Source organism: Lolium rigidum, unplaced genomic scaffold, assembly GCF_022539505.1.
Source record: "Lolium rigidum isolate FL_2022 unplaced genomic scaffold, APGP_CSIRO_Lrig_0.1 contig_1215_1, whole genome shotgun sequence".
In the NCBI taxonomy this organism is placed as follows: Eukaryota; Viridiplantae; Streptophyta; class Magnoliopsida; order Poales; family Poaceae; genus Lolium; species Lolium rigidum.
The window spans coordinates 88,764-102,012 of NW_025899820.1; the positions used below are offsets into that span (position 1 = coordinate 88,764).

General features: G+C 47.1%; 1 protein-coding gene across 1 annotated transcript in view; it reads left to right on the plus strand.

The window, feature by feature from the left end:
- The window catches only part of LOC124680297 (BTB/POZ domain-containing protein POB1-like), a 100,105-nt gene that overhangs the window by 15,632 nt on the left and 71,224 nt on the right, over nucleotides 1–13,249 (plus strand). Inside the window, exons 3-4 of the mRNA XM_047215367.1 lie at nucleotides 8,076–8,101; nucleotides 8,362–8,631. Coding sequence (XP_047071323.1) covers nucleotides 8,076–8,101; nucleotides 8,362–8,631 — 296 coding nt within the window. The remainder of the gene's footprint in view (nucleotides 1–8,075; nucleotides 8,102–8,361; nucleotides 8,632–13,249) is intronic.

Below are 13,249 nucleotides of genomic sequence, written 5' to 3' on the forward strand. Positions count from 1 at the left end.
CGGGGGGCTAAGCGACGACGGGGTCGTGTTCACCACGTCAAGGCGGTACTCGCGAGCGTCAACGGCGCAGCAAATGGGGGCGTACGACGGTCGGGCGCGTCCGTGTCTCGCCGCGGCCGTGGCGGAAGGAAGCTTCCTCTCCGGCGGCGGTAGACGCTAGGGGGTGACGTGAGCGTGTCCGGCGAGCTCCGCGTGGCGAGAGAGGTACTACGGCGCGCGGATATGGTCGGGTACGGCGAGATCCGGCGAGCGCCGCGTGGACGTGTCCGTGCACCGGGTGACGTCGCCATGCCGTTGGCGGCGTACCGGGGCGTCCTGGGCGCGCGTCGTCCGGGGCTTGTCGGCGTCTCCTCGACCAACGGCGGGTACGAGGCGATCTCCCGGGATCATGGGCGACGCGTTGGACATGGTGGCCGTGGCGATGATGAAGAGAAAGAGAGGGAGGCGTGTCGTGGGCGACGTGGCCGGCATGGCCATGGCTAGGCCGTGTTTGGTCGTGTCCGGGGGTTCCAAGGCATGGGTTTGGTGTAGGAGGGTCTTGTGGTCAATGCTAGGTCAAGTGGTGAGCAAGTGGTGGCCTGGTTTGATCACATTTCAAAATTGGAGATTGTTACATATGTTTCAAAGTCTCATCTTGGCATGCTTCTATCTCTTGATCCATGATGAATTTGATATGGTGATCTTTACGAAGTTGTTCACCTTGTTGAGTACTTGGATGACATGCCAAGAGTTGGATTTGTTTGGTTTGGAAAAATTGAAATAGAGAGGCTCAAAGTAGGTACCAGACTAGAAAAGTCAGAAATGACCATGATCATATGTGATCATGTTTTCAATTTTGAAAATGGTTTGAAAAGTAAATCTTTGATTCTCAAAGTTGTATTCATTCTTTAATATCATAACACAATTATTGGTGAAGATCAAATGGGTCTAAGATCAGATTTACCAAAAATGACATAGACCTTATATTAGGGTTTTTAGGGTTTTTGTGATATTTGATTTCTTTCTCTTTTTGAGGTATTTAACTATGATGATCACTTGATCACTCTAGGGTTTTAGAGTTCATCACAAACACAAAGTAACAAACATCATGGCATAGCACTCAAAATGCACAAGTCCTATGCAGGGTACTATATGCAAGTAAAAGTTTTTGTTGGTTCTAAATTTTGGATAATTGAAATTGTTCTTCTTCCTTTATTTGAAATTTGGGATGTTACATATCGTCCACGGGGTAGTGAGGAGGCTCCGGTGCAGTAACTTCGACCACCAGCTGAGGCTCCGGTGCAGTAATTTCGATCGTCGGTGCACCAGCCGGTGAGGCCTCCGTGGAAGCCACGCTGCTTCTTCTCCGCTGCTGGCTTCCGAGATCCATTGGATGATCTTCATGCTGCGCCCGAGCTGCATCTCTTTCGGCGACTAGTACACTCACGGTTTTCTTCATCACATCCATTTCCGTTACCAACTTCGCCACAACATCCGCATCCCGATCCATCTTTCTCTTACGGCTTCCGTAACCGTACGGGTCATCTTTCTCGGGGAACCCTAGTTTCCACGAAATGTCCCCGGGCATGCCTCGTACACGTCCTCCGTGTTCGGGATTCCCGAGGGCTTTTGTCGTGGCGTCGTTCTCTCCGTTGAACCTGATCCTCCCCTCTTGAGCATCCCTCATTGCCTCAATAAGGTTTTGGGTGGGTGTAATTATTTTGCCCTGGTAAACACACTCCCCTGTCTCCGGGTTCGGCGATCCCCCATGCCCGTACCACCAGCTTTTGGCCCTTGGGTCCCATCCCTCCGTACTCGGACGGATTCCTCGCGCCCTCGGCTCGTTCTCCATCTTCTCCCACTTAGGCTGCCAAAAGCGATACCCTCCTCGGCCCCATTTTATGATTGTACTCCTTCTTGGCCGCATTTTCCTTATTTTTTTCGATAGTTCAAGGAACCGCTCCGATTTCTTTTGCTTCACAAATTCTGGCCAATCATGTTGCAGTTTCTCATATTGTCCTTTGAAATCCGGAGTCTTGCCCTGGTTGACAAAGTCATGGGCTAGATTTTGCTTGTATTTCCGGAATGCGTTGGCCATCCTAGAAAGAGCGAACTGTTTGACTAGCTTGCGCCTCTTCTTGTTTTCCGCAATCTTGTTACCCTCCTCATCGTATTTGCGGTATTCCGGAGGTAGAACGAAATGTTCCATAAGCTTGTTGAAGCAATCTTTTTTTCTCTCTCGTTCGACAAAAGTGAAACCAACACGTGCCTTCTTTGGCTCATTCCACTCCTGGCGGGTGATCGAGACGTTGTCTCTAACAACGGCTCCGCATTGGCCGACAAACTTGGTGGCGTTCTTGCTGGGCTCCGGCGGCCTGCCGGTTGCTTCGTCGACAACATCGATGGTGCATGTTTCTCCTGCTTTCATCGTCTTGGTTGCGCCACGCTTTGACGACGACGTACTCGATTTTTTCGACGATCCGGCCGAGGGCTAAAATAAGAAAGAGAGTCGCGCGCGTTAGTACACACACATTTATTCAAATCAGTTAGTTGTATCACCAGACGCTCAATATGTATATATATATATATATACCTCGGCGCCGGAGGTGGTTGCTACTTCCAATTGAAGATCGTCGTTTATCGACGTTTCTTCGGCATCATCTGCTTGCTGACGGCGCCCTTCATCTTCACACTCAAGGTTCAGATAAGAAGCGATATCATCTTCTTCTTCTCCGGTCGGCACAAAAGGAATATCGCCTTTTATGATGCCGAACATATGGTCTTCGGCGTCCGGATCATAGTTGTCCAGAATCGGGTCAGCTCTATCGTCCGCCATATGTCAGTCCTGAAAACATGTAGTCAAAACAAATTAATTGTGTATATGCCAGCATTATCACATCTCTTCTACATATAAAGAGAGAGGGCGACGAGGGAGGCGAGAGGGGGTCGACGCAGTGATCGCGTGACCGAGAGAACGGTGGTGGTGGCGAAAGGGGGACGCGGTGACCGCGTGACCGAGAGACCGGTGGCGGTGGCGAAAGGGGGACGCGGTGACCGCGTGACCGAGAGACCGGTGTGGCGGTGACCGAGAGGGCTGTGGCGGTGCCGAGGACACATAACCCTCGCCGCAGTGACCGCGTGACCGAGATCATTAAGTTTTCTTAAGTTACAGAATTTTGATCATTAAGTTATCTTAAGTTAAAATTTTGATCATTAGAATTTTTGTTAAATTTTGTTACATATTACATATTTGTTAAATTTTGTTAAGTCAAACTTTTGTTAGTGTATAAAATTTTTAGTTAAGTTAAAAAAACAAATTTTAGTAAAAATTTTAGTGATCAAAATTCTGTAACTAGCTTAAGAAAACTTAATTAGTCAGATTTCAGTTAGTTTACAATTTTAATTAACAACACGTTAATTCGTTTAAGTCAAATTATTGTAGTTCTTTTTAAGTCAAATTTTAGTTTTTTAATTTTACACAAACTTTTAACTCAAATTTTAGTTATTTTTTGTTTTAAAATTCACAAGAACAAAAACTAAAAAAAAAAAGAAAAAAAATGCCGGGGCGCTAGCTCTCCTCTCCCTCTCTCTGTCTCTCTCACACCGCGCGCGCGCGGGGGCGGCGCCGCGCCGGCCGGCCTCTCTCCTCTCTCTCTCTCTCAGGCGAGCATCTCGGCGGCGGCGAGCAGCGGCGCGCGCGGCCACGGCGCCGCGCTCTCTCTCCCTCTCCTCTCTCTCAGTACTGCGAGCGGCGGCGGCGACGTACGAGCGGCGGCGGAGACACGGACACGGGCGCGCGCGCGCGCAGGTGTGGGCGGGGCGGCGACGTACGAGACGGCGGCGGCGACGGCGAGTGCGGCGACGGAGACGGCGAGGCGCGGCAGCCTGTCGACGGCGACGGCGAGTGAGCGACGAGCGCGGCAGTGACGGCGGAGCGACGAGCGCGAGGAGGAAGAGAGAAGATCGAGAACTGATGCGCCCGCGGGGCGGCGCGATATTTATAGGGAGGCGGCTTTAGTCGCGGTTGGGGTCCCCAACCGCGACTAAAGGTAACCCTTTAGTCGCGGTTGGGGACCCCAACCGCGACTAAAGGTATTTTCGCGGGATTTGAGCGGTTCCCCGGAAAGACCCTTTAGTCGCGGTTGGGGTCCCCAACCGCGACTAAAGGTCTTTTCCAAATTTCTTTTCAATTTTCTTTTCAATTCAAAATGTTGAAAATACAAATAATATACCAAAAAAATCAGAAAAATAAAACTAATTCAATTCAAAATGTTAATAATACAAATAATATATCAAAAAATTCAGAAAAATAAAACTAATTCATTTCAAAATGTTAAAAATACAAATAATATACCAAAAAATTCATAAAAATAAAACTAATTCAATTCAAAATTTTAAAAATACAAATAATATATCAAAAAATTCAGAAAAATAGAACTAATTCAATTCAAAATGTTGAAAATACAAATAATATACCAAAAAAATCAGAAAAATAAAACTAATTCAATTCAAAATGTTAATAATACAAATAATATATCAAAAAATTCAGAAAAATAAAACTAATTCATTTCAAAATGTTAAAAATACAAATAATATACCAAAAAATTCATAAAAATAAAACTAATTCAATTCAAAATGTTAATAATACAAATAATATATCAAAAAATTCAGAAAAATAAAACTAATTCATTTCAAAATGTAAAAAATACAAATAATATACCAAAAAATTCATAAAAATAAAACTAATTCAATTCAAAAGTTCGTTGGCCCCCTCTTCCCGCCTCTTTCCGCCGACCCCCTCTTCCCTCCTCGTCTTCCCGCCATTTCTTCCCGCCATTTCTTCCCGCCAATTGTTTCCCCCCAATTTCTTCCGGCCTCTTTCTTCCCGCCAAATTTTTTCCCGCCAATTTCTTCCCGCCACTTTCTCCCCGCCTCTTTCTTCCCGCCTCCTCGTCTTCCCGCTCCCATTTTTCCCGCCATTTGTCACTACATATAGGTAGCCCGGCTTGGCCAGCATCACATCTCTACAATCTCTCATCACTCTCTCATGGCTTCCACCGCACCCACTCTAACCTACCAGCAGGTGGAGGAGCACGGTTACGAACATATTTCTTTAATACTCCCATGAACCTCTCGAAGGGGAACATATTGTGTAGAAATACAGGACCGAGAATGGAAATCTCATCGACTAGGTGAACCAGGAGGTGCGTCATAATATTGAAGAAGGATGGCGGGAACACCAACTCGAAACCGACAAGACATTGGATCACATCGTTCCGTAACCGTGGTAGAACTTCGGATTGATTACCTTCCGAGAGATTGCATTGAGGAATGCACATAGCTTCACAATGGCTACTCGAACATTTTCCGGCAGGAGCCCCTCAAAGCAATCGGAAGCAATTGCGTCATAATCACGTGGCGGTCGTGAGACTTCAGGTTTTGGAACTTTTTCTCCGCCATGTTTATTATTCCCTTTATATTGGACGAGAATCCCGACGGGACCTTCATACTGCTCGGGCATTCAAAAAAGATGACCTTCTCTTCTTTGGTCGGAGCGTAGGCGGCACGACCTTGAAACCGTTCCGGATGCGGGTCATCGGGGTCTTTCAAACTTTGCTGGTCCTCGCCGTGCTTCCTTTGTATCATTTGACTTCCCGTACACGCCCAAGAAGCTTAGGATGTTCACGCAAATATTCTTCGTAACGTGCATCACGTCGATTGCGGAGCGGACTTCTAGGACTTTCCAATATTCTAGCTCCCGGAATATAGATTTCTTCTTCCACATGGCTACGTGCCCGTCGGCTCCCTTCGGAACCGATTGTCCGCCGAGACCCTTTCCAAAGATGACTTTCAAACCCTTGACCATATCAAATACCTCAGCACCGAGTGTGTTCCGCAGGCTTCGGCCGGTGATCTGCCTTGCCGTTGTAATGCTTGCCTTTCTTTCTTACTCGGATGACCTTTCGGAAGAAATCGACGATGCCCAAGGTACACGTTCTTCTTACAATTTGGCAAATGTACACTTTCGGTCTCATGTAAGCGGTGCGTGCATGCATTGTATCCCTTATTTGACGAGTCCCGAAAGGTTACTAAGAGCAGGCCAATCGTTGATGGTTACGAAAAGCAACGCTCGTAGGTCAAATTCCTCTTCTTTGTGCTCATCCCACACACGGACACCAGGTCTGCCCCACAGCTGTAAAAGCTCATCAACTAATGGCCTTAGGTACACATCGATGTCGTTGCCGGGTTGCTTCGGACCTTGGATGAGCACCGGCATCATAATGAACTTCCGCTTCATGCACAACCAAGGAGGAAGGTTGTAGATGCATAGAGTCACGGGCCGGGTACTATGGCTGGAGCTCGCTCGCCAAAAGGATTCATGCCATCCGTACTTAGACCAAATCTTATGTTCCTTGCGTCCGCTGCAAAATCTTTGAACTCTCTGTCGATCTTTCTCCATTGCGTTCCATCTGCGGGGTGTCTCAACTCCCCGTCCGACTTACGGTCCTCTTTGTGCCATCGCAACAACTTGGCATGCTCTTTGTTCCCGAACGGACGTTTCAACCGTGGTATTATAGGAGCATACCACATCACCTTGGCGGGAACCCTCTTCCCGGGTTTCGGCCCTCAACATCGTCACCGGGGTCATCGCCTCGATCTTATAACGCAATGCGGTGCATACCGGGCATTCATTCAAATTCTCGTATTCACCGCGGTAGAGGATGCGATCGTTGATGCATGCATGTATCTTCGAACCTCTAAACCTAGAGGGCGAGACAACCTTCTTTGCTTCGTACGTAGTGGCGGGCAACTCGTTATTCTTTGGAAACATATTCTTCAACATTTTCAGCAAGTTTTCAAATGCCGAGTCAGCTACACCTGCCTGTGCCTTCCATCTCGAGCAAATCCAGTGTGCAGCCCAGCTTTTTCGGACCATCATCGCATCCGGGGTACGGCGCCTTCCCGTGATCCTCTAACATGCGATCCAAATTCTCCCTCTCTTTTTCGGTTTCGCGAGCGTCTCCGTGCATCAGCAATGGTCCGACCAAGATCATCAACGGGATCATCACGTGCCTCTTCTTCACCTTCCCCTTCACCTTCGGCATCCTCCATGAAAGTATCACCGAAATGAGAAAGATAGCTTTCATCATTGAAATCATCCCCTTCTTCATCTTCTTCCATTATAACCCCTCTTTCTCCATGCTTGGTCCAACAATTATAGCTTGGCATGAAACCGTGCCGAAGCAGGTGCATGTGAACATCTCTTGAGGAAGAGTAACCCTTCCGATTCTTACACTTAACACATGGACAGATAACAAAACCCCCCGCTTGTTCGCATTAGCCACTACGAGGAAATCTTTCAAACCCGTACTCGAACTCGCCGGAGAGTCGGTTACCGTACATCCATTGCCGATTCATCCGCATTATTATAATATAAAATATATAATTAACCATCATGCATTTGTTAAACTAACTAGCTACAAACAATATAAATTAAACAATGAACTACACACACATGCATATTTTATCAATGACACATCAAAGGTTCAAGTTGCTAACCGCGATCGAGGAGGAAAAAATAAATGAGAAAGCTCAAGTGTGACTCCAACACTTCATATCATGTTTGTTTCATGCTCTTGGGGCATTTCATCAAACACCTTATGTGCATAAGAGGAACCAAAAGCAAACCTAACACTCACTTGTGAAGTTTGTGAAGAGAATGGCTCCAAATGGCTAAGTGTTGGCTGCTCGGATGGGTATATATAGGGGAGGGGCTTTAGTCCCGGTTGGGCTGGCCAACCGCGACTAAAGGCCTTCGAGCACCTTTAGTCGCGGTTGGGCTGGCCAACCGCGACTAAAGCCTCCCACGTGCACCGGCTGGCCACCGTGCGCCACGGGCCCGGAGCCTTTGGTCGCGGTTCGCCACACGAACCGCGACTAAAGACCCCATTAGTCGCGGTTCCTTTACCTTCGCGACTTATGGGGCTTCCCGGAAGCCTGTTTTTCCACCAGTGTGCCGATCACCTTTATTTTAGGTAGAAATTAGTCTGCATTCTTTCTTTCCACCTCTGCTTTTTTTTGGTGTTGAATCAAAGGTTACCATTTAGAATTTCTGATTCAGGTAATGTGATAGATAAAGTTTAACATTCTTCCTCAAATTTTTAATTTGCGTCTGTGCCATTATTTTTTGTTTCTTCTAAGAAAAACATGATTATTTATGATAAATGGAAGATTATGCTTCATAGCTTCTTCCACTTTGTATTGTCTTTGATAAAGAAAGGCCAGTCTTTAGGATGCAAAAGGTTGTCTTCTTCTTGTTACTTCCTTATTAACTGTTTCTGTAATCCTTATGAATTTTTATTTTTGTTCTACTTGGAACAGAGAAAAATGCTGTTATGGAGCTTTTACGCTACACGTGCAGCGGGAAGTTGACTACAACTGATCCCGCTTTTCTGCTCGACATCCTGATGGCTGCAGAAAAATTGAAGGTTCCCACTTGCATGAGGCATTGCAGTGAGATACTCTCAAGCTTGCCTATGACAACAGAATCTGCACTGCTCTACATAGAGCATCCTTGCTCAAATTCATCGGCTCCTGAGGTCCAGCGTGCGATGGGCGTAGCAAAGGAATTCCTTGCCAACAAATACAGGGATTTTTTTTTTGCGAATAGGACACTGGCAGGGATTTTGACAAGTTAGTGATCCGGCCCCATTGGATGGATCCGTGAATAATTTTCTTTTTTGAGAAAATGTAGATCGATATTGATGCTGTGATAATTCTTGGTTTAACGATGCCTTGGACTCGGCTCGGTTCCGTATTTATATAGGCCAACATTGGCAGAGATTTACATAGTTGTTACAAGAGATAGAGAGAGGGAAAACCGCACAAGATCTTTATCTACAGATGCTTGGCGTGAACATAAAGATAGAAACAACTTAGCTCTATCTAACTAACTATTCTATCTCTAACATCCCTCCTCGATCACAACCTTTCCTAAGGTTGAGATTGTTTTTAAAAGCTTCAAACTGCCGTGTTGGTAGAGCCTTTGTGAATCCATCTGCCACCTAATCTTGAGAAGGGATGAATCTGATCTCGAGCAATTTCTTTGCTACTCTCTCCCTTACAAAATGAAAATCTATCTCTATATGCTTTGTTCTTGCATGAAAAACAGGATTGGCTGAGAGATATGTTGCTCCCATGTTGTCACACCATAAACATGAAATTTTCTCTCTATGAACACCGAGTTCCTTCAATAATGACTCTAACCAAATAACTTCTGCAGTAGCATTTGCTAATGCTTTGTATTCAGCCTCAGTGCTTGATCTTGAGACTGTTTCCTGTTTTCTAGCACTCCAAGAAATTAGATTAGGTCCAAAAAATACTGCAAATCCTCCTGTTGATCTTCTATCATCAACACAGTCTGCCCAATCAGCATCTGAGAAGGCACTTACTAATGTAGAGAAGGATCTCTTAAAACTTAACCCAAGTGTCGAGGGTGCTCCTCGGCAATGCCCTCCGATAGGGGCTTAGGGTTGATGGAATCCTGCAAGCTGACACGAGACATCGGTTCACAGACAAGCGGGGAGAGCGATTTACCCAGGTTCGGGGCCCTCGATGAGGTAAAACCCTTACGTCCTGCCTGTCTGTTCTTAATTATGATGATAATGGGTTACAATGGGGTGGCGAATAGTTCGGCTGAGATCTCGTCGAGATGGCTAATCGCTAGGGTGACCTAGCTCTAAGCTTCTGTTGGCTAAGATTGCTAAGATTGATTGTGTTCCTCGACAGCCCCTCTCCTGGCCTTTATATAGGAGGTCAGGTCTCAAGAGGCCTAGTCGAGTACGACTAGGTTTATAGTAGATCTATCTCTAGACTTTCCTTGTTCGGCTCCTTCCGAGTCTTGTACTCCAAGATATCTTCCGTCGCATTGCTTTAGCGGCCCATCTCGCCACCGAGTACCTTCATGGGCCTCCAGCTAGGAAACATAGGGTAGGGCAACATTGGTTACCCGAAGGGTAATGCCACGTCAGTAGCCCCCGAGTGTCTAGCCGAAGGTAGTTCGGGTAGAGACTAAAGCATGTCTCCTCCCAAGATTCTTCTCTTGATTGTCCTTGAATCCGCATCATCTTCTTCTGTCGGGTGCGCGTCAGCGCTCTCGATGGGAGTAGCCCCCGAGTCTAGGTACGGATGCTTGCAATCCGTGCGTAGACTCAAGTTGTGCCACTCGAACATTTTTCTCTGTCGAAGTTTGTTTGCAGGTCTTCGTAGATCATCCGATATATTTTCCTTATGCAAGGGATGATAAGTAACGTGCCCAACTTTTGTTGGTTAACTGCCGATGACAAAACAACGTTACCCTACACAGAATCAAGTCCCCGGGCATGATCCTGGAGTGCGAAAAAAGTTATGTCGGGTGCGCGTCCAGCGCTCCCGATGGGAGTAGCCCCCGAGTCTGGGCACGGGCGCTTGCGCCCGTGTGCAGGCTCGAGTCAAGTTTTTCCTTTGAGACCTCATTTTGTCGGGTGCGCGTCCAGCGCTCCCGATGGGAGTAGCCCCCGAGTCTAGGTGTAGATGCTTTGCAATCTGTGCATAGACTTCAAATTAAGCATCCGATAGCTTTTTATTCCTTCGTGTGCAATCATTTCACATGACGTCATTGATGACGTTTTACTGACACCTCGATTCTGACTGATAAGATGCGACCCGTCGGCCCTTTTTTCGAGCAATTCCTGCTCCTCTTACGCAGTTACCGAGGCACCTCCTCGATTTCTGCAACCATTAACTGAAGAAAAAGGTCCTCTTAGCAGTACGGGGCCTTCCTTAAATTTCCCAAAGGATGAAAATCCCTAATCTTCCCCTTCATTTGTCATAACATCCCTTCGTCGTCCTTCCTCTTCTCCCTTTCGCAACTGTTGCGCCGCCACCACTGCTTTCCAGTTTTTCTCAGATCTTGCGATGGTGAAGAAGAAGAACCCTAGCGCCGCCGCCAGTTCCACGAGCGGTGGCGACGCCACCAAATCTTCCTCGATTCTTCCGAAGGAGGGTGCCTCAAACGCTCCTCCGCCAGCTCCGGCGCCGCCAGCGCCACCAAGCTCAGTAACCAAGCCCGGAGATTGGATAGCTTCAACCGTCACCAAGTCGTGACGAGAAGAGATCCCGAAGCCTGGGATTGATCTCCTCCGATGAAGGGAATGTGATCTTTCCAGGTGTGATTTCTCGGCCTAATCCCCCTACTGGCTTTACCGTGATGTTCTTGTCGTTCTTATATCGGGGTCTTTCGCTTCTCGCTCATGAATTCCTCCTCCACCTCTTGCGAATTTACGAGATCCAATTATGGCAACTTACTCCCAACTCAATCGTTCACGTTGCTGTGTTCATCACCCTTTGCGAGGCATTTCTGGGCATTAAGCCTCATTTTGGGTTGTGGAAAAAGATCTTCTATGTGAAGAGATACAGCAGTAGTAACGGATCCTTCGTCACCGGAGGAGTGGGATTTGTAGCTCGTTCGGATGTTAATTACTTCAATTTCCCAATGCGAGAATCCGTGCAAGGGTGGAGACTGAAATGGTTTTACGTCAAGGATTCCTTGTCACCCGAATCCCAGCTTCCTTGCTTTTCCGATGTCCTTGAAGCCAAGCCTAAGAATTCTTGGAAGAATATTCTCTCTCCCGACGAAAGAGTAGCAGCCGATGAACTATTTGCAAAATTTCTTCGGATCAAGGAAGCTGATGGCCAAACCATGGTCGGCACAGAGGTAGCGGCCGTGTTTCTGAAACGTCGAGTTCAACCAGTCGTGGCCAGAGTTCGCCCGATGTGGTTGTATTCGGGTCCAAAGGATGAGACCAGGATTAATGCTGCCGAACTGTCGGAAAAGGAACTGCTCGATGAAGTCCGTCGCCTTACTTTCTTTAGTCAAGAGGACTCGATCCCATTGACATCTTCTTACACTCCTTTTGATGCCGAACATCCACCGCCGGAGGTAACTTCCCTTTTGAAATTCTTATTATACTACTCTCACTTAGTCAACATAAGCATCATTGTTCTCATTCGTTTTTCCCTTCGACAGATCCTCGTAGACCCTGAAGTTTTACATGATTCGCCAAACGATACCTCTGAAGGAAGAGGCTCTTCAGTACCTGTGGATTTTCATACTGTCAAGCATGTTGGCCCAGAGTGCGATCATGACGATCCAATAGAATCCAAAACTGTTCACACCGATCTTCCTCCCTCAGCTGATGATGCTTGCGACACAGAGGGATCAGTGTGTGACGATGACGCTGATCATGATGCCTTTGTTAATGCAGCTATGGAGGCGACCAGGGCTTCGCCCGCGAAGAGATCGACCGGCGGCTTTGCCGATGAAGACGATCTCTTCGACATGTAAGCGCTTTCTTCCCCGATGCCATAGCTTGTCCCTTTATACCTCGCATTCTTTTCGTAACTTCTGTCGACCATTTCCCCTTTTTTTTTAGTGATGAAGGTTTCGCCGAGCCTCCGCCTAAGAAGGCCAGATCTGATGCTATTCCGCCAGTCGCTGCTGCTTCTGAAGCTTCAGCTCCTAAGGCGGCTGCCACGGCTCAGGCATCGACTGCTTCTTCCCTTTCAAAAGGAAAAGATGCTCCTGCCGCCACCACGACTCCTCCTTCTGTAAGTCCTTTTAAAATACATCATGAATTTCCTGGAATGTGCTTTTTCTGACAATTCTTTGCAAAACATCCTTTTTCCCTTAAGGATCTCCGAGGTGTTATTTCCTCTTTGGAGGCTTTCGCTTCCCAGTTCACTTCTATAGAGGCAGATGATGGCGTGTAGTTGACACGTTCGTTGGGAACCCTGATGCGTGTAATTGACACGTCCGTTGGGAACCCCAAGAGGAAGGTGTGATGCGCACAGCGGCAAGTTTCCCTCAGTAAGAAACCAAGGTTTAATCGAACCAGTAGGAGTCAAGAAGCACGTTGAAGGTTGATGGCGGCGGGATGTAGTGCGGCGCAACACCGGAGATTCCGGCGCCAACGTGGAACCTGCACAACACAACCAAAGTACTTTGCCCCAACGAAACAGGTGAGGTTGTCAATCTCACCGGCTTGCCGTAACAAAGGATAAACCGTATTGTGTGGAAGATGATTGTTTGCAGAGAAAACAAGTAAAACAAGTATTGCGAGCAGATTTGTATTTCAAGTATAAAAGAATGGACCGGGGTCCACAGTTCACTAGAGGTGTCTCTCCCATAAGATAAAAGCATGTTGGGTGAACAAATTACAGTCGGGCAATT